Source organism: Syzygium oleosum, unplaced genomic scaffold (assembly GCF_021117445.2).
Source record: "Syzygium oleosum isolate NSW1041296 unplaced genomic scaffold, Sole_v2.1 Sole_v2.12, whole genome shotgun sequence".
Lineage (NCBI taxonomy): Eukaryota > Viridiplantae > Streptophyta > Magnoliopsida > Myrtales > Myrtaceae > Syzygium > Syzygium oleosum.
In genome coordinates, this window is record NW_026607496.1 from 8856336 (window position 1) to 8873126 (window position 16791).

At 37.0% G+C, this 16791-nt stretch overlaps 1 protein-coding gene across 1 annotated transcript; it reads left to right on the forward strand.

The window, feature by feature from the left end:
• Positions 1-1036: 1036 nt before the first annotated feature.
• On the forward strand, positions 1037-10170 carry LOC115674136 (syntaxin-71-like). Its single transcript, XM_030596472.2, has 9 exons — positions 1037-1329; positions 1727-1852; positions 7174-7333; positions 7462-7547; positions 7674-7742; positions 7815-7859; positions 7947-8009; positions 8125-8201; positions 9935-10170. Exons 1-9 carry the CDS (start codon positions 1174-1176, stop codon positions 9948-9950), a joined length of 798 nt encoding a protein of 265 aa, XP_030452332.1. The 5' UTR covers positions 1037-1173; the 3' UTR covers positions 9951-10170.
• Positions 10171-16791: the final 6621 nt, after the last annotated feature.

Consider the following 16791-nt stretch of genomic DNA (forward strand, 5'->3'; position numbering starts at 1 on the left):
GATGCGCAGATGACGTACATTGGCTGTTCGGGCAAGTGGCGATTTCGATTTTTTTTAAACTAATTTAGGAAGTACCGTAGACTTGACAAAATGAGCAATTTCTCAACTTATATTTGATGGGATACGTCGTTACACAAATTAATTATATTTAGTAAATTAGTTGACAACTTTCTTAGACCCGACCCGTCTTTATGACTATTTCTTTACTCTCTTTCTCGCTTTCGTTTAATCTCACACTCACTCATTTCGTGCTCTTACTTCAGTTTGAGTATATATGAGTATAGCTTTTTCTAGAAGGTTAATACTTCGAAAAACCTCAAATTGATACACCTGTGGCAAATTTTCCCTATACTAAGGACCCATTCGGTAAGTTGCCAAATAGCTGTTCTTTTGTTTCCAGAATCAGTTTTGGAACATAAATGCGTTTGGTAAACTTTTTGTTTCCAGAATCAGTTTTGAAACAGAATCAAGAAGTAAAAAAAAGTAGCTTCTTGATTCTTGAACAAAAATGATAATCTAAACTGGTACACCCATCAACTATCACGTGTCTTTCGATTCAGAAATTTAACGGTAAAATTGAACGGAAACTAGTGGAGGGTAAAATTGTCACAAATGTACCAGTTTGGGATTTTATCTTCTGTTTGTCGCGGGTGTATTAGTTTGTGATTTTCCGTGGTACTAATCCAATTTAATAGAGGGTAAATTTGTCACAAATATATAAATTTGAGATTTTTGGTGGTATTAATCCTTTTCTAAGTTGGATTAAATATGGGATTCGGGTCGAGTACGAGTTATATTATATGAAAATGGATCAAAACGAATTGAACGAATCAATTTGGGTCGGATCAACCCGGGAAGTAAAATTAGCCGAGGGGGGGTTTTGAAAAATTCAATTTCATCTTACAAGGGGCAACAAAAAATAATGATAAAAAAAAGAAGGGGCGTTTGGTTTCGCAGTTGTACAGGCTGGTTTTCAGCTCTTTCCTCTTCCCGAAACCGCTCTCGCCCTCCGCAGTCTTCTTCTCTCCGCGCTCGCTCGCTCGCTCCACCACCGTCGTCGTCACGACGTCGTCAAATCTCTCTCTCTCTCTCTCTTTCCTCTGCGTCTTCTCGCTCCTGCTCTTCACTGACGCACTCGGCATCTCCGGGAGGGACACACCGGGGAAAAAAAGGATGAGCGTGATCGACATCTTGACTCGAGTGGACTCGATCTGCAAGAAGTACGACAAGTACGACGTCGAGAAGCTCAAGGACTCCAATGTCTCCGGCGAGGACCCCTTCGCCCGCCTCTACGCCGCCGTCGCCTCCGACATCGACGCCGCCGAGCAGGTCCCCCTCCCTTCCTTCTCTCTCCAGATCTGAATCCCTCCCCCTCCTTCGCTGCCCCCCCCCCCCCCCTTTTGACTTTCGCTCGTCTCGTGAAATTGGAGCGAATCGGAAGGAGTCGAAACACTACGTCTCGGCTTTCGTTGAAAATGCGGTTTGCTTTATTGGAGCCCAATAGCCTAATAGTAGGGGAAATTTAGTCGGGTGGATGGAATGGAGGAGCTGATTGCGATGTGGTTTTTCCTTTTCTCTCTCGATTGCTTGCGTTACCGCTACTAGCTGATGGCGGTGGTTTTGCATTTTCCTTCTTGAGGAAATGGGTGTCGTCCTTGTTAATCTACTGACTGCTGCTGTTTGTTACGATCGTCTGTTATATCTGCATTGTTTTGTTTCGTACTAGAAAGTGGAGGCCGCTTCCAACGAGAAAAACAGGGCGTCCGCGGTTGCTCTGAATGCGGAGATACGGCGAACCAAGGCCCGGTTGCTCGAGGAAGTGCCTAAGCTGCAGAGATTGGCTATGAAGAAGGTACAATTCTTGGGTTTCTACTAATATGGAGATTGGATCTAGTTTTTGCTCTTTCAAACTCCGCTTGTTTGTTACTTTTCGGAGCACATGTCTTGCGAAATGCATAAATTAACTTAACTTTGGTTCTTAGACGAATGGGTCTTATTACTCTTTTATGTTTATGCTTACTCTCATTTTCGTTGTCTTTCTTTTTGTACTGAGCGACTGGTATGCATAGGATGCATTACATGCAATTTGGGAAAGTTCTTAGTGCATTACGAGCTTGGAGTCTAAACGTAGATGGTATTCCATAGCTTATGGCAACCGTCGGCCTTGTGACCACCGGGAAAGCTCCCTACTCAGTTGGGCTGACTACAACTAGATATGTTTAAACTCGTCAATTGCTTTTAAACATATTGTTTAAGTTCTGTGGTTTAATTGGGGTAAAAGATGGAGATACACTTGTGAGTCATGGGATTGGCAAGATGGACAAAGAATTCTAGACCTGTCCGTGTTGATCTACTTAGGTATGAAGTCTATGCACGCAACATGTGGTGCATACCTGCTAACTCATATTAGATTTCGAAGTTGAACTTCTTGCCCAGGATCATATCAATTTCCTCTGTAGACTCTTTAAATAAGGATTTCTCTGTATAACCTCTAATTGGCTGTTGATTATACTGGTATTTATCATCTAGGTTTTAGGAGGGTGGCGTATCTTTTATGCCTGCGTATCTCTTAACGATGAAACACGAACTTCAATAACGATACATTAAGAAATTAAAGTATTTCTATTCTTCCTGCTGGTCCATGATCTCTTGGTCAAAAGGGGAAGTTTCTGGTGTGGGAAACCAAATTTTTGTGAATCCAATAGCACTATCATATACTCTTGCGATGACAGGAGTGGCAGTTTTAGCTTGATGTAATAGGAGTGGTGAAGGGTCTTTTATGTTGTTGGGGATGTCAAAGACAGAAAAAAGAACAAAAATCAAGGGCTAAATGGAGAAGAGTTCGAGCTGCGATAGAAAATAGATCTTCTTGGATTTTGAGAAACGAATAATGTTTATCATGAAGAAGGAAAATTGATGACAAAGTCACTCAAAGACATAGTTATATTATTCATCTAGCTAGATCTCAACTTTTGATTAGACTTCAATAACTTCAAATCTCAACCTTCCAATCTCATTAAAAGTGGCATAATTAGTAGATGCGACTTGTTAGTGATAATAACATAAGAAAAGACTAATTAAAGAAGAAAAACACTATAAAGTACTCAGAATAATATTGCTCTTTTGCATCATTGTTCTGAGGTTAGAAAGACAAGCTCGGCGGTGAAGACTTCAGCATATTTTTATCCTCCTTGGCTCATCCTCTGCTATCCAAATGCTTCCACTTGCTGGTTTGCTTAGACATTTAACAAAAACCGTGTGATGGTGGTGACTTGGGTGAATTTCATGTCTTTGACATCTAAGTCTTCTTGAATGACATCTTTTTTGCACCTTTAGTAGATAGCTAACTTGATCTTGAACTGGAGGGACTTATTTGTCAAACCCCTCAAAAGCATATAAGTCGAAGACATTGAGAAATGGGCTGATCTTATAGTTCATATGGTAGCTTTATAACATAAGCATTAGTGTTAATTTCTTGAACACCCTGCAATGCCCAAACTTCCTTGACTTGAACATTTATCACCTCAAGTGGACAAGTTTTAGGTCTTCCTCCTAAAAATCCTTCACCTCGCGATGTTGATTTGTAGTAGCGTAATATGCTTCATTTCTATCCTCCAATGTTGCTCTTACCTTTTCCTGACCCAATTCGCACATTTTTTGCAAACACCTTGCCTTTTTCGTCGGTTTCTCTAGTCTTTACACCTGTGGAAGTGAAACCTAGATCAAGCATATGCAATGTTTTCAACACTTATTGCAGCTTGTACTAGGGTCTTCGTTATGCTTGTATTCACATAATTGTTGGAAATCTCAGCTTGTTGTGGGAAATCTGAGCTTGAGGAATGACAAAATCCTTGTTTGTTATGTATTTCGGCAAGACATTATAGCCTATTACACAACTTCTATACGCCACTTTATGTCTGACCTTCCGGCCGGGGATGGTAAGTACTATAATAATTCAATTGAGTCTCGAATATCCTATACAAAGTCCTCAAAAATGGCTCGTCAGCTTGACATCTCTATAAGATGTAATAGAAATTGGAATATCATTGACCTTACCTCTCCAAAGAACAACTCAATAATATTTGTTGTAACCTGTGCTAGATGATTTCGAATAGGGAATAAGGGGGCCATTTTTTGAAGTTGGTCCACAACAACAAGAATGGAATAATATCTTTTGTTGTTTCGGAAGTCCTAGGACGAAACGTATGCTCAAATGTAACCAAAATGCTTCTCACAGTGGTAAAGGCGTGTATAGATCTGTGTTTGGTGAATTCATCTTGCCACAATCTGAACACCTCACCAATTTGTGCATGTCATTGTAAACTAAATAGACACCGTTGCCATAATCTTAAAATAAATGTTGTTGCAAGCCACTACCATAAAGCTCTTTACTAACTTGTTCATTAAAGAACCTTCCAGAATGCACTGTTGGTTCCCTTCAAATAAGTAACCATCATGCGACTTGCAAGGCAGAGGTTCTAAATTTTCTTCTTCTTATAACTCAGTTAGGATATGGCTGAAGTAAGGATCAGTTGATAATGATTTTTGAGATCCTCAAAGCTCGTAATTTGGCTTCTCAATACACTTAAAAGTAGGATTCTCATTTTTAATGCATTTGCTGCTAGTTTAGATTCTTCAAACTTGTATAATCGTGCTTCAACCAAAAAATTGAATTGAATTACTCCCAAGCCTATTTAGTTAAAAAGCCTAGCCTAGCCCACTTGAGCCAACTCGGGACCAATGGCGATCACCTCTACAGTGAACAATTAAATTACTCCCATCTTATATCTTAATCAATTGATTCAATCCCGTTAGATTGCGAGAAGTCATATGTTCATGAGTCTCGGAAACCTACCCTTGTAGAAACGTGGGTGAACTCTAATTCATATCCTTTACCGACAAATGTTGCTTTAGCTAGTGGAATTACTCTCGCGATTTATTCTTTCTGTACTTCCGAATGCTGATTTTTGGCTTGCCTTGTTGTGCACATTGCTTCTTAAATCTCTTTCGCCGTTGAAGTTCAATGCCTGTCAATTTAAGCTTGATAAGCTATACCTTCCACTGATTTGCCATATGCTCCAAGCTTGCTTCGCTATACAGAATTTAAAAATATTGACATACAAATCACCATGTAAATCAGTAACTTTTACTTTGGTTCAACCATTATTGAGCATAAAGTAATAGCTCTTCCAACCCACCTCCTTTTGCATTATTTCATGGGCCTGGCATCACGAAAGGGATTTTATCTAATCCATTGCTATCATCCTGGACCATCTTCTTGCATGTCCAATGGATAGTGGTTGCCTTTCGAAATTTCCATTTGAGCTTTAACATGCTTCTGCCGCTGCAAATGTTGAATAGATTGTGGTGAATCTACAGTCTATCATTGTCGCTTGTGCTAATTGCCTCTTCCACAACTTCAGCCACACTCAACCATTTTGTCGAAATCAAATCCTAAATGCAAATGCGACCTTTTTCGGTCTAATTCCACTTGACGTCATTGGAGATATAAAAGTCTGTAAAAGGAGCCAATGCAAGAGCTGAACTTGAGAAGAATTGAAATAGGAACGAAAACTAGATATATTGGGTTTTAGAGAACCCGATTATGTTTATTGTGAAGAAAAAGCTACTAATTAAGTGACTTAAAACACCTGTCTTTTTTATGGTTAGAGACATATCTAGTTCTCAACCCTTGATTAGACTTTGGGTCTATCTAGATTGACTTTTACTTTTTGTTTTTTTTTAATCTAAATTTTGCGCCATACGCATTTTGTTCTTTTCTTTTAATCCGAAACCCGTGCAACTTTATCAACGCTCATATGTTGACAAATAGATTCATATATAATTTTTTCATAATTTATTGAAGTTTGAAATGTATTTTATATTTTGGCGGGAAAGCAAAATAGTACTTTTTACTTTTACTTATGTAACAAACAGGCCCTTAAACAAATTATAATCTCAACCACCAAATCTCATGTAAAGTGTTATGATTTTTACATGACCACTTTGTCCTAGGAACATAATAAACGGCTAATTAATAAAGAAAAAACCTAAAATAGTATAAATTAGTATAATGCTCCTCCATTAATCTTCTCGATCGGTCTTTCTCTGTTTATTTTGGCAATTTTTCTTCTATGATGGTTAATTTGTTACCACGTATTTCAACTGAAGGTGGAACTTTGACAACTTTTGGGTTCTTTTGTTCTCTATATGGTCTTTCTTTGGCCTGGCAACATGGGTCTGAAGTTAACCTGGAAATCTATGGTGTGAATGATGGACTTTACTGCCATATATATAGCTTAGCTCATAATCATCTTCTGTGGACTAATAATTAACCTGAAGCCCCGACCAGCTTTTGGGGCCTTAATTTAAATCTCAGACAAACTGGCTCACTAAACTCTGCAAACTTAGGAGAGATCCTCACTTTTTTGCCCCATTTCCAGTTCTAGCCTTATTATGGTAAGCTTTGCCACTGTGTATGTCAGACCCTCAAAATCTTCATCAATCGAAGTCAAATCCATACTTACAGGAACATGGGCACCAAATCAGTCGAGGAAGTTCCATTTCATCCGATAGTGGCCCCATGAATCCTGTTTAGTGGATGTAAGCATAAAATGCTTGGTTGAGTTGGGAATTTCAATCTTTGAGTTGTCTATGTTCACTCGTTAGTTGGGCATGAGTGGCAGGCTTGCTGTAAGATAACAGTATATCTTGGCCAACCTATCCATTGTTTGGAGCCTATTGGATGATTTCTGCCTTGCCATTCTGGCAATTTGCTCCCAATTGAATAAAGCTAAATCTATACATCTTTTCAATGAAGTTGTTGCACTTGGACATGAACCCTGTTTGGAGGATGTAAGCATAAAGTGCTTGGTCAGGTTGGGAATTCCAGTCTTTGAGTTTTCTACTTTCACTTGTTAGTTGGGCATGAGTGGCAGGCATGCTGTAAGATAACAGTATTTCTTGGCTAACCTACCATTGTTTGGAGCCTATTGGATGATTTCTGCCTTGCCATTCTGGCAATTTTCTCCCAATTGAATAAAGCTAAATCTATAGATCTTTCAAATGAGTTGTTGCACTTGGACATGCTATTTCCCTTCTTCACTCCAAGGTTTGGTAGAAAAAAGAGCCTACTAGTCATGTATTCAGTTTCATACTCTAACTCAATTACAGGTTAAAGGACTTTCATCTGAAGAATTTGCTGCTCGTAATGATTTAGTCCTTGCACTACCGGATAGAATTCAGAGCATACCAGATGGAACTGCACCTGCACCTAAAAAAGCTGGAGGTTGGACACCTTCTGCATCACGTGCGGAAATAAAGTTTGATTCAGGTTGCTGGTCAGATCTAGATGTTTGTTCTTTATATATTTCAACTTTTTAGAAAATGATTTCGGTTGGTGGAATGGGGGCTGTTCATCTGATTACTTAATACACGTTAATATGTTTTGTTTGCATTCAGATGGAAGAATGGACAGTGACTATTTCCAACAATCCGAAGAGTCAAGTCAATTTAGGCAAGAGTATGAAATGCGGAAACTGAAGCAGGCAAGTAACATTCTCAGATTGGTATTTTGCAGGGTTCACTGATCTTTGTGCTTGAGGAAGTTCTCTTCGTGCCTGGAATTGTTTGGGCCCACATTTCTTGGTGGCTCTAACTTGTTGTCCTTACAGGATCAAGGTCTGGATGTGATAGCTGAGGGTTTGGATACATTGAAAAATATGGCTCATGATATGAATGAGGTTTGTGCTGTTCTTGTGATCTTTTTTCTGCTGTTCCAGATGATTGCTTAACTTTCTGTGCCATGCGTGTAGGAATTGGACAGGCAGGTTCCTTTGATGGATGAGATTGACTCCAAGGTGACAAAATAGAACTCCTGATTTATTTTCTTCCTGGCATCACTTACCCAACTCATGTATTGATTCCTCCTTTCCACAATTTACTAGGTGGACAAGGCAGCTTCAGACTTAAAAAATACAAACGTCAGGCTTAAGGATACTGTTAATCAGGTATTTTGAAGTACAGTAATACCAAATATTAAGTTCTGCTAGAGTACTTACAGTCATGTACGGTCTTTTCTCATTGATAGTGAATTGTCTGATGAAGTTTTTGTTCTTCTTCCAGCTGAGGTCTAGCCGGAATTTCTGTATCGATATAGTTCTTTTGTGTATAATTCTGGGTATTGCTGCCTATTTGTACAAGTAAGCTCCATCTCTTCAAGTTACTTTTTACGAATCTATTTCTTACTATGTATCTCCAGTCAAATGTTTTAATTCTCCATCTTATCTGTGTATGTGTGTTAACTGTGTGTACTGTGTTTTCTGTGTTACAAGTTGTGACTTTTTTTTCTTCTTCATTTGTGGGATATTCATTATCATTTGTTCATGGTTTTTTAGTATCATTATCTCCTTTTTACTCGGTGCTGAGGCCGTACAAATTTTTTTTTAAATCCAACTGAAACGAATGGCCTTGGATAGAGTTTGATTGTCAGCTTCTTATATGAAATTATCATATTCTGTTTTGAAACGGCTCATAGTCTCTCTCTCTCTCTTTCTCTGTCTCTCACACAGACACTATTAGGCTAAAATAATTATAGAAAAAGCTATTAGGCTAATTTATAACTTCGTGTAACCACATTATCTTGTACTGTTTCCCGTTTCGAGAATGTCTAGTGACCTCATTGGCTTCCATTGGTGTAGATCTCTTGTGAACATTGATATTTTTGGATAGCCATGTGCAATTACCTTGCTCTTAACTTTGTCTCGATTGAGTTGGTGATTGACTATATGTGTCTTGTCAATATCGAGGTTCGGTCTGTCCCTTTATGTTCCCAAATTAACGTTGGGGTATTGTTAGATGATGAATCCAAATGACTGTCTAACTTCATAGAGAACTTGAATATAAATCACAATGAATGATGACTCAAAATGAGTAAAGTTCGTTTGGGCATCTCACCTAAAGCTTCCTAAACACCACAGTTGGGATTTCTTAAAACTCACAATTAAGAGAAGAATTGCATCACACCAGTCCGAAACAAACAATTGCTAGAACTCATAATCTCATGGACTTTTTTAAAGAAAAAGAATTACAACCAATATAAAGACACTACTGAAATCCTACTCCAACCTAAATAAGAAATATAAATTGAAATAGGAAATCTCTAAACAAGAATGTAATGTCCTGATAACAAGAAATAAAAATTGAATTCCTATTGGTACTCAAATTTTAATAAATAGAATTTTTATACGATTATAAGTTTTTAAGCTGAGAGAATCGATGGAACAACCCATCTAAAGGAGCTTTTGAGCCACCCTTCAAACTTCATTCGGTAGAGATGAAGGGAGATTTTTAACCAGTGCAGGAGAGATCACCAAATCTTCATGCAACGTCAGTTCAACAAATGTCAACTTGTTTGATCTTGTAGGCCACATCAAGGGGAAGTTCTATTGCGATTAGTATCAATAGCCAAACTAAGAAGTATTTTTTCCAGCAACCGGATTTCATAGTTATACCATGGCATAGGAACCAACTAACTGTGAACGTTTTATCGTGAACTTTATTAGTCATGGTCTAACCCTATGTTGTTTGCAATCCTGAATAGAGTGGTTAACTCTTACTGCATTATATCATTTGGACGTAGATATTATCCTGATTAACTCGGACTATGGTACTTTTGAGGACTTTCGTTACGTGGAGGTCAAAATAATATGTTGTCAGACATTTTCACTTCACTTGAAGTTAATAAATTGTTCTATGCCATCAACATTATGGTTGTTATCGCAACATGGTTAATTTTCGATGACTAGCTTTGATACTCCTGCCCTCATCTTGCTCGGTTTGGGTTAAACTGCAGCAAAGTTTGCTTATTTTTCTCTGCTTACTTATCTATAACTCCACACCTGCGCCTTCTGCTCATATTGTGCTTTCCTTGCAGTGTATTGAAAAACTGAAAGCGGCACCTTCCTAAAGAGTTGGGTTTTCTGCTTGTTTGGTACTTTGAGGACTTCTTGTGGTGCTTGTATTGATTCTTTTCTCATTGTATATCTGTGGTGCTCTCCCCCCTGACTCAGCAAAGGAATTGCTATTTCATGAGACAAAATTGTAGAAGCTATCGAAATTATTTTCTGTCGTGTATACCTTTTCATTTTATGGCTCGCCGATGTTTTAACAGTTTCCTGGATATGTTCATGAGTATCATTCATCCACTTGACAAATAATTGCATGTGATTCAAGGATAGATTCCATGGCAGTCATCTTCAGAGTATGAAGGATGAACTACGGTGCGGCTTTTATGGTTTGTTTTTTCATTTGGTTGTCTAAAGTGAAATATAAGGTTCGTTTTCGGAATTTTTTGACTTTCTTATATTTGGAAATGGAAAATTAATCGATTTACGGAAAACATTTTCCATAGACTGATAGTAATAAGTTTAGATTGGGGCAAATCAACTTTCCTTTCCAGGAAGAAGGAAATCACTTTCCCGAAATCACTAAACAAATGAAAATGAATAATTTTCTTTTATTCTGATATTTTCAGTGAAACAAAATCAGTCTTGATCAGCTAGTGAATATGCGTGTCCTAGTGCTGTCAAGCTTGGAGACGTTTCGATTTCGCGCAAACGTTGCGTTTAATGATTTTACCAGCATTTCACCCCATCAATTTAGAAGAGTGTTGATAGAAATTAGATTTTGAAGTGTTAGCTCCTTTAAAGGGGAAATGGAAGCTCGTAAGCTAAGGGTGAGTAATGACCTTATGTTCTGGCCGGAAAGGAAAACAATTCATCAAATACATGTTCCATTGATTTTTGGATCGCCCTCTTCGGCGATACCACATGGCTTTGTCTTCTTCCTCACCTCTATCTCCATCTCAAGAGATAGAAAAGAAGAAATAAAGAAGCTGGACCACATACCCCTCTTTGCATTTTGCTTGGATCTATTGGCAATGTTGGTTACCGGATTAGTGCACTCAATGATTGCGCTTAATATCAACCATGTGGAATGAGTCGACTCAAATTGTTTTTCTTGAAATCGACGTGGTCTCAAAGTCTCGTGAACCATGGCACACTATACACCTTCTATAAAAGGGCTCTTAGGCCAATTCATTTGGAACAGATCGACTCTCCCATTCACTACAGTCCAAGAACATGGAACATGACGAGAACCGCGAGGGGGACACGATAAAGCCAAGTTGATGCTCAAAAGATTCGATTGGCATGTTGTTTTCTCCTTGGAATCTCATCATCATCCGACATTCGAGTTTTCTATATAACTCTAATGTGATGTTTTTATTTATATGTTCTTTCGTCCCTCTCCCATATAATTGATCCTATCGAACAACTATGCGTATATTTCGTTTCACTTCCGAGATGCATTTTCTAGTGTATACTTGTTCGCCCTTTTCTTCGCGTTTTATTGCCGTTTCCCGATCCGATTCTGAACTAAAGCTCAACAGTCAGGACTCGCGAGAGCAAAAATCAACCTGGAGTCATGTAAGTGATCGCATGTTCAAACTTTTTGAAACGAGAGAGCTCTTGGAAGGTGATTTGGAGGGGTTTCTTCTTTACCATTCAATGCAATTTCCAATATGTTCTTAGTACTATGTCATGAATTGGTTCCACTTTCGACCACCCAAATGAATGTAGCATCAACGAGAAGTCTACACATTTATGTGTGCATATCAGTGGGTGTCTGTACATATTTGTACACATTGATGTATTACTCGGACAGTCAAGGCGAATACACATTTCTATATACCAATCATACTAAACAGCTTTCAACTTTCGTTATGCTAGTCCGCTTGAAAGGTACTTAGGATTTTTATTAGGTGTAATATTTGAGGTATACATTCATCGTTGTATAATTGGCATGGGGAAGAATTCGCTTGCATTATTATTTTCGAGTATACGTGTTAATCATCTAATGCTGAATGTGTAGAAAGTTCGTTACACTGACGGTGGACCTAAAAATTATCCATTCTTATTTGGCCATAACTTATGAGCTAACTCGTGTGATTTTAGCAAATGCCATCATTTCTTCAATAAATTATAGGCATAGGATAATTTTTCGGTCTCGTATAGGGCAATAGAGGACCTGTCCCATTCAAACTGAGCCATTATGTAAAGATAGAATAAATTTTGACCGTCGAGTGATTGTAGATAGATAGTAACTTGCGCACATTTAAGAAAAATAGATTGTCAATTTTACTATTGATTAAGGAAAACTACACGAAGATAATTACTCATTGATAGGGCTCTTAAATTTGGGAACTATAAAGCAATGTGATGATCATTGAGGTAAAATAGTAAGAATAGCGGAAGAAGAATTTACTGTAAATTCAGGTTGTTTGCCATGGAAAGAGAAGCCAGAAAGTTGAGATAAATTACGATATTAAAAGGATAATCATTAACTTGTCATTTACAATGACTTAAAAGAAAATCACAGTTGTTGAGAAAAATTACTAAGTATAGGTAACGTCGTGTGCGGGGATTAGTGGTGTTTAACTGTGCTATTGGTTAATTATTAAGTGTTAACATTTTCACGTTACAAACGGTGACTACATATTAGTTACGACCCGTAAAGTTAAATTACTATATATACATTCGACTAATGTTCCGAAAATTTTAGCTAAATTATGATATATCTCAGGAAAATTACCTAACTTGTACAACCGGTCCACTCTTTTTTTCTTTTCCACGGGACCCTAGTAAATAACTTTTGGGCTCCGTTTGTTTCATGGAAATGAATGATTTGGAAAAACATTTTCGTAACAACGATTACTTGTATCGCTTGAAATAACTAATCAATGGAAAATATTTTGATTATTAACAATAATTTATGTCTAAATATTTTTATGGACGATAAAATTATTTTTCATTTATTCATTTCTGTAAATGATATAAGTGAACGTTTTTAAGAAAATTTTTTTCAAATTATTTATTTTTCGCGAAACAAACGGAGCTTCAATTCACTGTTTTATTTTTCTATCAACTTTATTATGTTATAGGACCAGAGAAACTCCAAAGTTTCATAAGTTCCGGAGCAATCACTAGAAGACACTTTTTTTTTTTCCATAAATTAAGAATACTATATATCAAACGACGATGATCACTTGTATGCATTCAAAGAGTCAAAATACTAAATCAGAAATTAAAAAGAAAAGTTGAACTCTTTCTACGACAAATAAGTACACAGGTATTTTTAACATTCCGACAGCACCAAGCCAAAGTGGAGGTTCAACCAACGTGTCAGTAAATACTAAAAATAATTACGAGAGAACAAAATAGCAATAATAAAAGAAATTATATAAATATACAAGCTCCTGCTGAAACCGGGACTCTAACGCTAATATCTGAACTTTCTTGCGGCATGTTGGGCTTTATATATTTTATCGAAAGCTGTGTTAAATTAAAATGGATGATTAATTTAATTTCTACAGATTGCAGCAGCCAAAAATTATAAAAGAAATTAGACTTGAGCTGCTTGCGCTTACTCTCTCTGTTGCCAAGAATTTTTAGACGAAATTGAAAATTAAAGTTTCAAATTGGTCCCCGTCGCGAAATTTGATTGCTGTTCTTGATCAACTATGTAACTACGCAGATCTATGCAAATAAAATAGATACTCGATTTTCGTGATTAATTGAGTTTTTGGTAAACTCATTAATGTTTCTATTTTCGTTTAAAGAGGATCTAAAAGGAATTATAAGTTTTAATAGTAATATCTTGATTCCACCTTGGATTTTGATCAATGTCCAATTGTCAAATGCATAATATTAAGGGTTAATACCACGAAAACCCCAAACTGGCATACCTCTGATAAATTTACCAAAAACTATTTTTTTTGGCACAAAACACCCCAAACTGGTACACCTGTAATAATTTTACCCAAAACTATTTTTTTGACTACCAAAAACCCCGCATTGGTGCACTTGTGATAATTTTACCCCGAACTAATTTTTGACCACTAAAAACTCCAAACTGGTACACCTGTGACAAATTTACCCTCCGTTAGTTTCCGATAAATTTTACTGTTAAATTGTTAAGTTTGATGTCATGTGGTAGTTGACGGGTATAGCAGTTTGGGATTTTACTCCTCTGTTTGTCATGAATTTACCAATTTGTGGTTTTTCGCTATATTAATATAAATTTACAGTAAATTTATCACAAATGTACTAGTTTGAGGTTTTTAGTGGTCAAAAAATTATTTTGGGGTAAAATTATCACAGGTGTACTAATCTGGGGTTTTTGGTGGTCAAAAAATTAATTTGGGATAAAATTATCACAAGTGTACCAGTGTGGGGTTTTTGGTGGTAAAAAAAAATAGTTCGAGCTAAAATTGTCACGGATGTGCCAGTTTGGGATTTTTGGTGGTCAAAAAATTAGTTTGGGATAAAATTGTCATAGGTGTACCAGTTTAGGGTTTTTCGTGGTATTAACCCTAATATTAATCTAATTTCACATTTGAGAAAAATTTTACTGTCCATGCGATGTTTTCAGTATAAATTTAAATTTAAATAAATAGAATTTACATCTTCTAATATTTAATAAATAAAAGGTATAGAAACATGAAAAAGGGGAACAAACCCATGTAGCTTCGATCCTGGTACCTAATGTAAAAAAAGTGAAGGCCCAACATGCTAAATTAGAAGTTTTGCAACTATAATATGAAAAATTAAATTTAGTTGGTTTAAAGGTCCGATGAACTACGTACGCATTACATGCTCCAGAGTAGCCGACCCATTTTACTAACGTTTTAGTGTATTGAACTGTAAGAAGGGTTTTAGATCCTCAGGTTATGTTGGCCTGAAATTTTTTTTAAAAATAAATTGCCAAAATGTCCCTTATTTGTGTTCCATTTGCTTCCTAGATGTGACAAACTCATGACTAAATGTAGAGGTGATCGGTTCCCAGTCCAGTCCAATTCCACTTAGGAATCGAGAATCGGCTCATGAGAATCGGTTCCCAGTTTCTAGGATCGGAGACCGAACTAACAAGTCTTGGAACCGAAAGCCAGACTGTATCGACGGTCCAGTCCAATGGAACATATCAATGTAGAAAGAAGACGTAACTTTCGACGAAGAAATGGTCAAGATGTAGAGAATGAAGCTAACATGACCTCACAAAACAATGGGGACAAAATATGGGATGAAAATAATTATATCAACATTCCTTTGAGACCGGTAGAATCTTACAAACTGGTCAAGCATGAATGGGAAAATTCCTCCGGCTGCTTTGCTGACATACGTGTCACCAACGTGCAGAGCAAAGAAGATTATGAACATTATTTAGAGTTGATAAGTGTAGAAGAAGGGCTCAAAAAATCTCTTTTTTATAGAAGGTGCAGGCGAGAGGCATGAGGCGAGAGGGAAGAGAAAGGCAGGCGAGCGTGAGGGAAGGGAAAGGTGAGTAGATTAGGATTTTCTAAGAAACTAAAATATATATATAGTTGGTCCGGTCCGGTCGGTCATATTCCTACCTTGGAATCGGGAACCGGAATGACCAGACATTGGTTCCAAAAATAGGATCCGGAAAGCGGACCGACACCCCCTGATACCGCCAGAACCAGCCAGTCTGGTCCGGGCGGTTCCCAATTCGATTGGTCCGTCTTGCACACCCCTAACTAAATGCAAAGTGCTTATTTTGAAACAATTAAGTTTGTGATATCAATTCGTTGGGTAGGCAATTGGTGCGTAGTAGAAATACGATATTTGCACCTAAGGATGAAGAGATCATTGAGCAAAATCTCAAACTAAGCTCATTAATATATCCAGTTGGATAATATGAGTCAACTACAATATATTGGTTACTCCACCTTACGTTCCTTATTTGATTTGGGGCTTTTTTTGCCTGAGACCCTTATACGTGCACCTCAACACAAACAATAATGAGGGAAAATTGTTCAAAAAGTCCTAACCTGTTATATAGTGGCCAATTAGTCCCGAACCTTTAAATTATACCAATTTAATTCTGAACATTTTCACGATTTGCCAATATAGTTATGTCGACCAATTTTGGCTGAAAATCACTAACGTGGACGCCGGCCGTTATATTTGATAGGGCCGGTGCTAATTTGGACAATTTTTGCAAATTTTTTTATTAAAATTTTAATCTTATATTTTATATTTTATTTTATTTTACTTTTAAGGGCTGAAAAATAAAATAAAAGATAAAAAATTAATAAAAATCAGAAACTTAAAAAAAATAAAAAATTGCAAAAATTGTCCATATCAGTTCCAGCCGTGCCACGTATGATTGATGGCATCCATGTTAGTGATTTCTAGTAAATTTAATTATATTGGCAAATCGTCAAAATGTTTTTAACCAAATTGGCACAATTAAAAAGGTTTGAATTGGTTACCTTATAATATGTTTAAGACTTTTTGGACAATTTTCCCTCAACAATGAATACCTTTTATCTTGCACGTATAATTACTTATCTACCAAGGACCATCTTGCAAGAAAAACATATGTGTATAGTCTTTACATTTTTCTATATATGCGATTTTATTTTTGTATTGATCGAATTTATATTCCCAGGAATTCTCCATATACTTTCACAAGAATCCAATATGAAGTTGCAGAGCTATCTCATAAGATTTCGCTGATGTAAAATCCTCCAAACTAAGCTCACATGCAATGCTCTAATATGCCTCATAGGTGTATTATATCATAACCGCATTATGAATACACGTTCCTCATTTTATGGTAGTTCGGACTTTCTGATCTCTTTTGTTTTGTCTTTTTTGTGCATTCGAGTCTTTTCATTGAGCGTCCTTTTATTGGCCTTGAGGAACATAT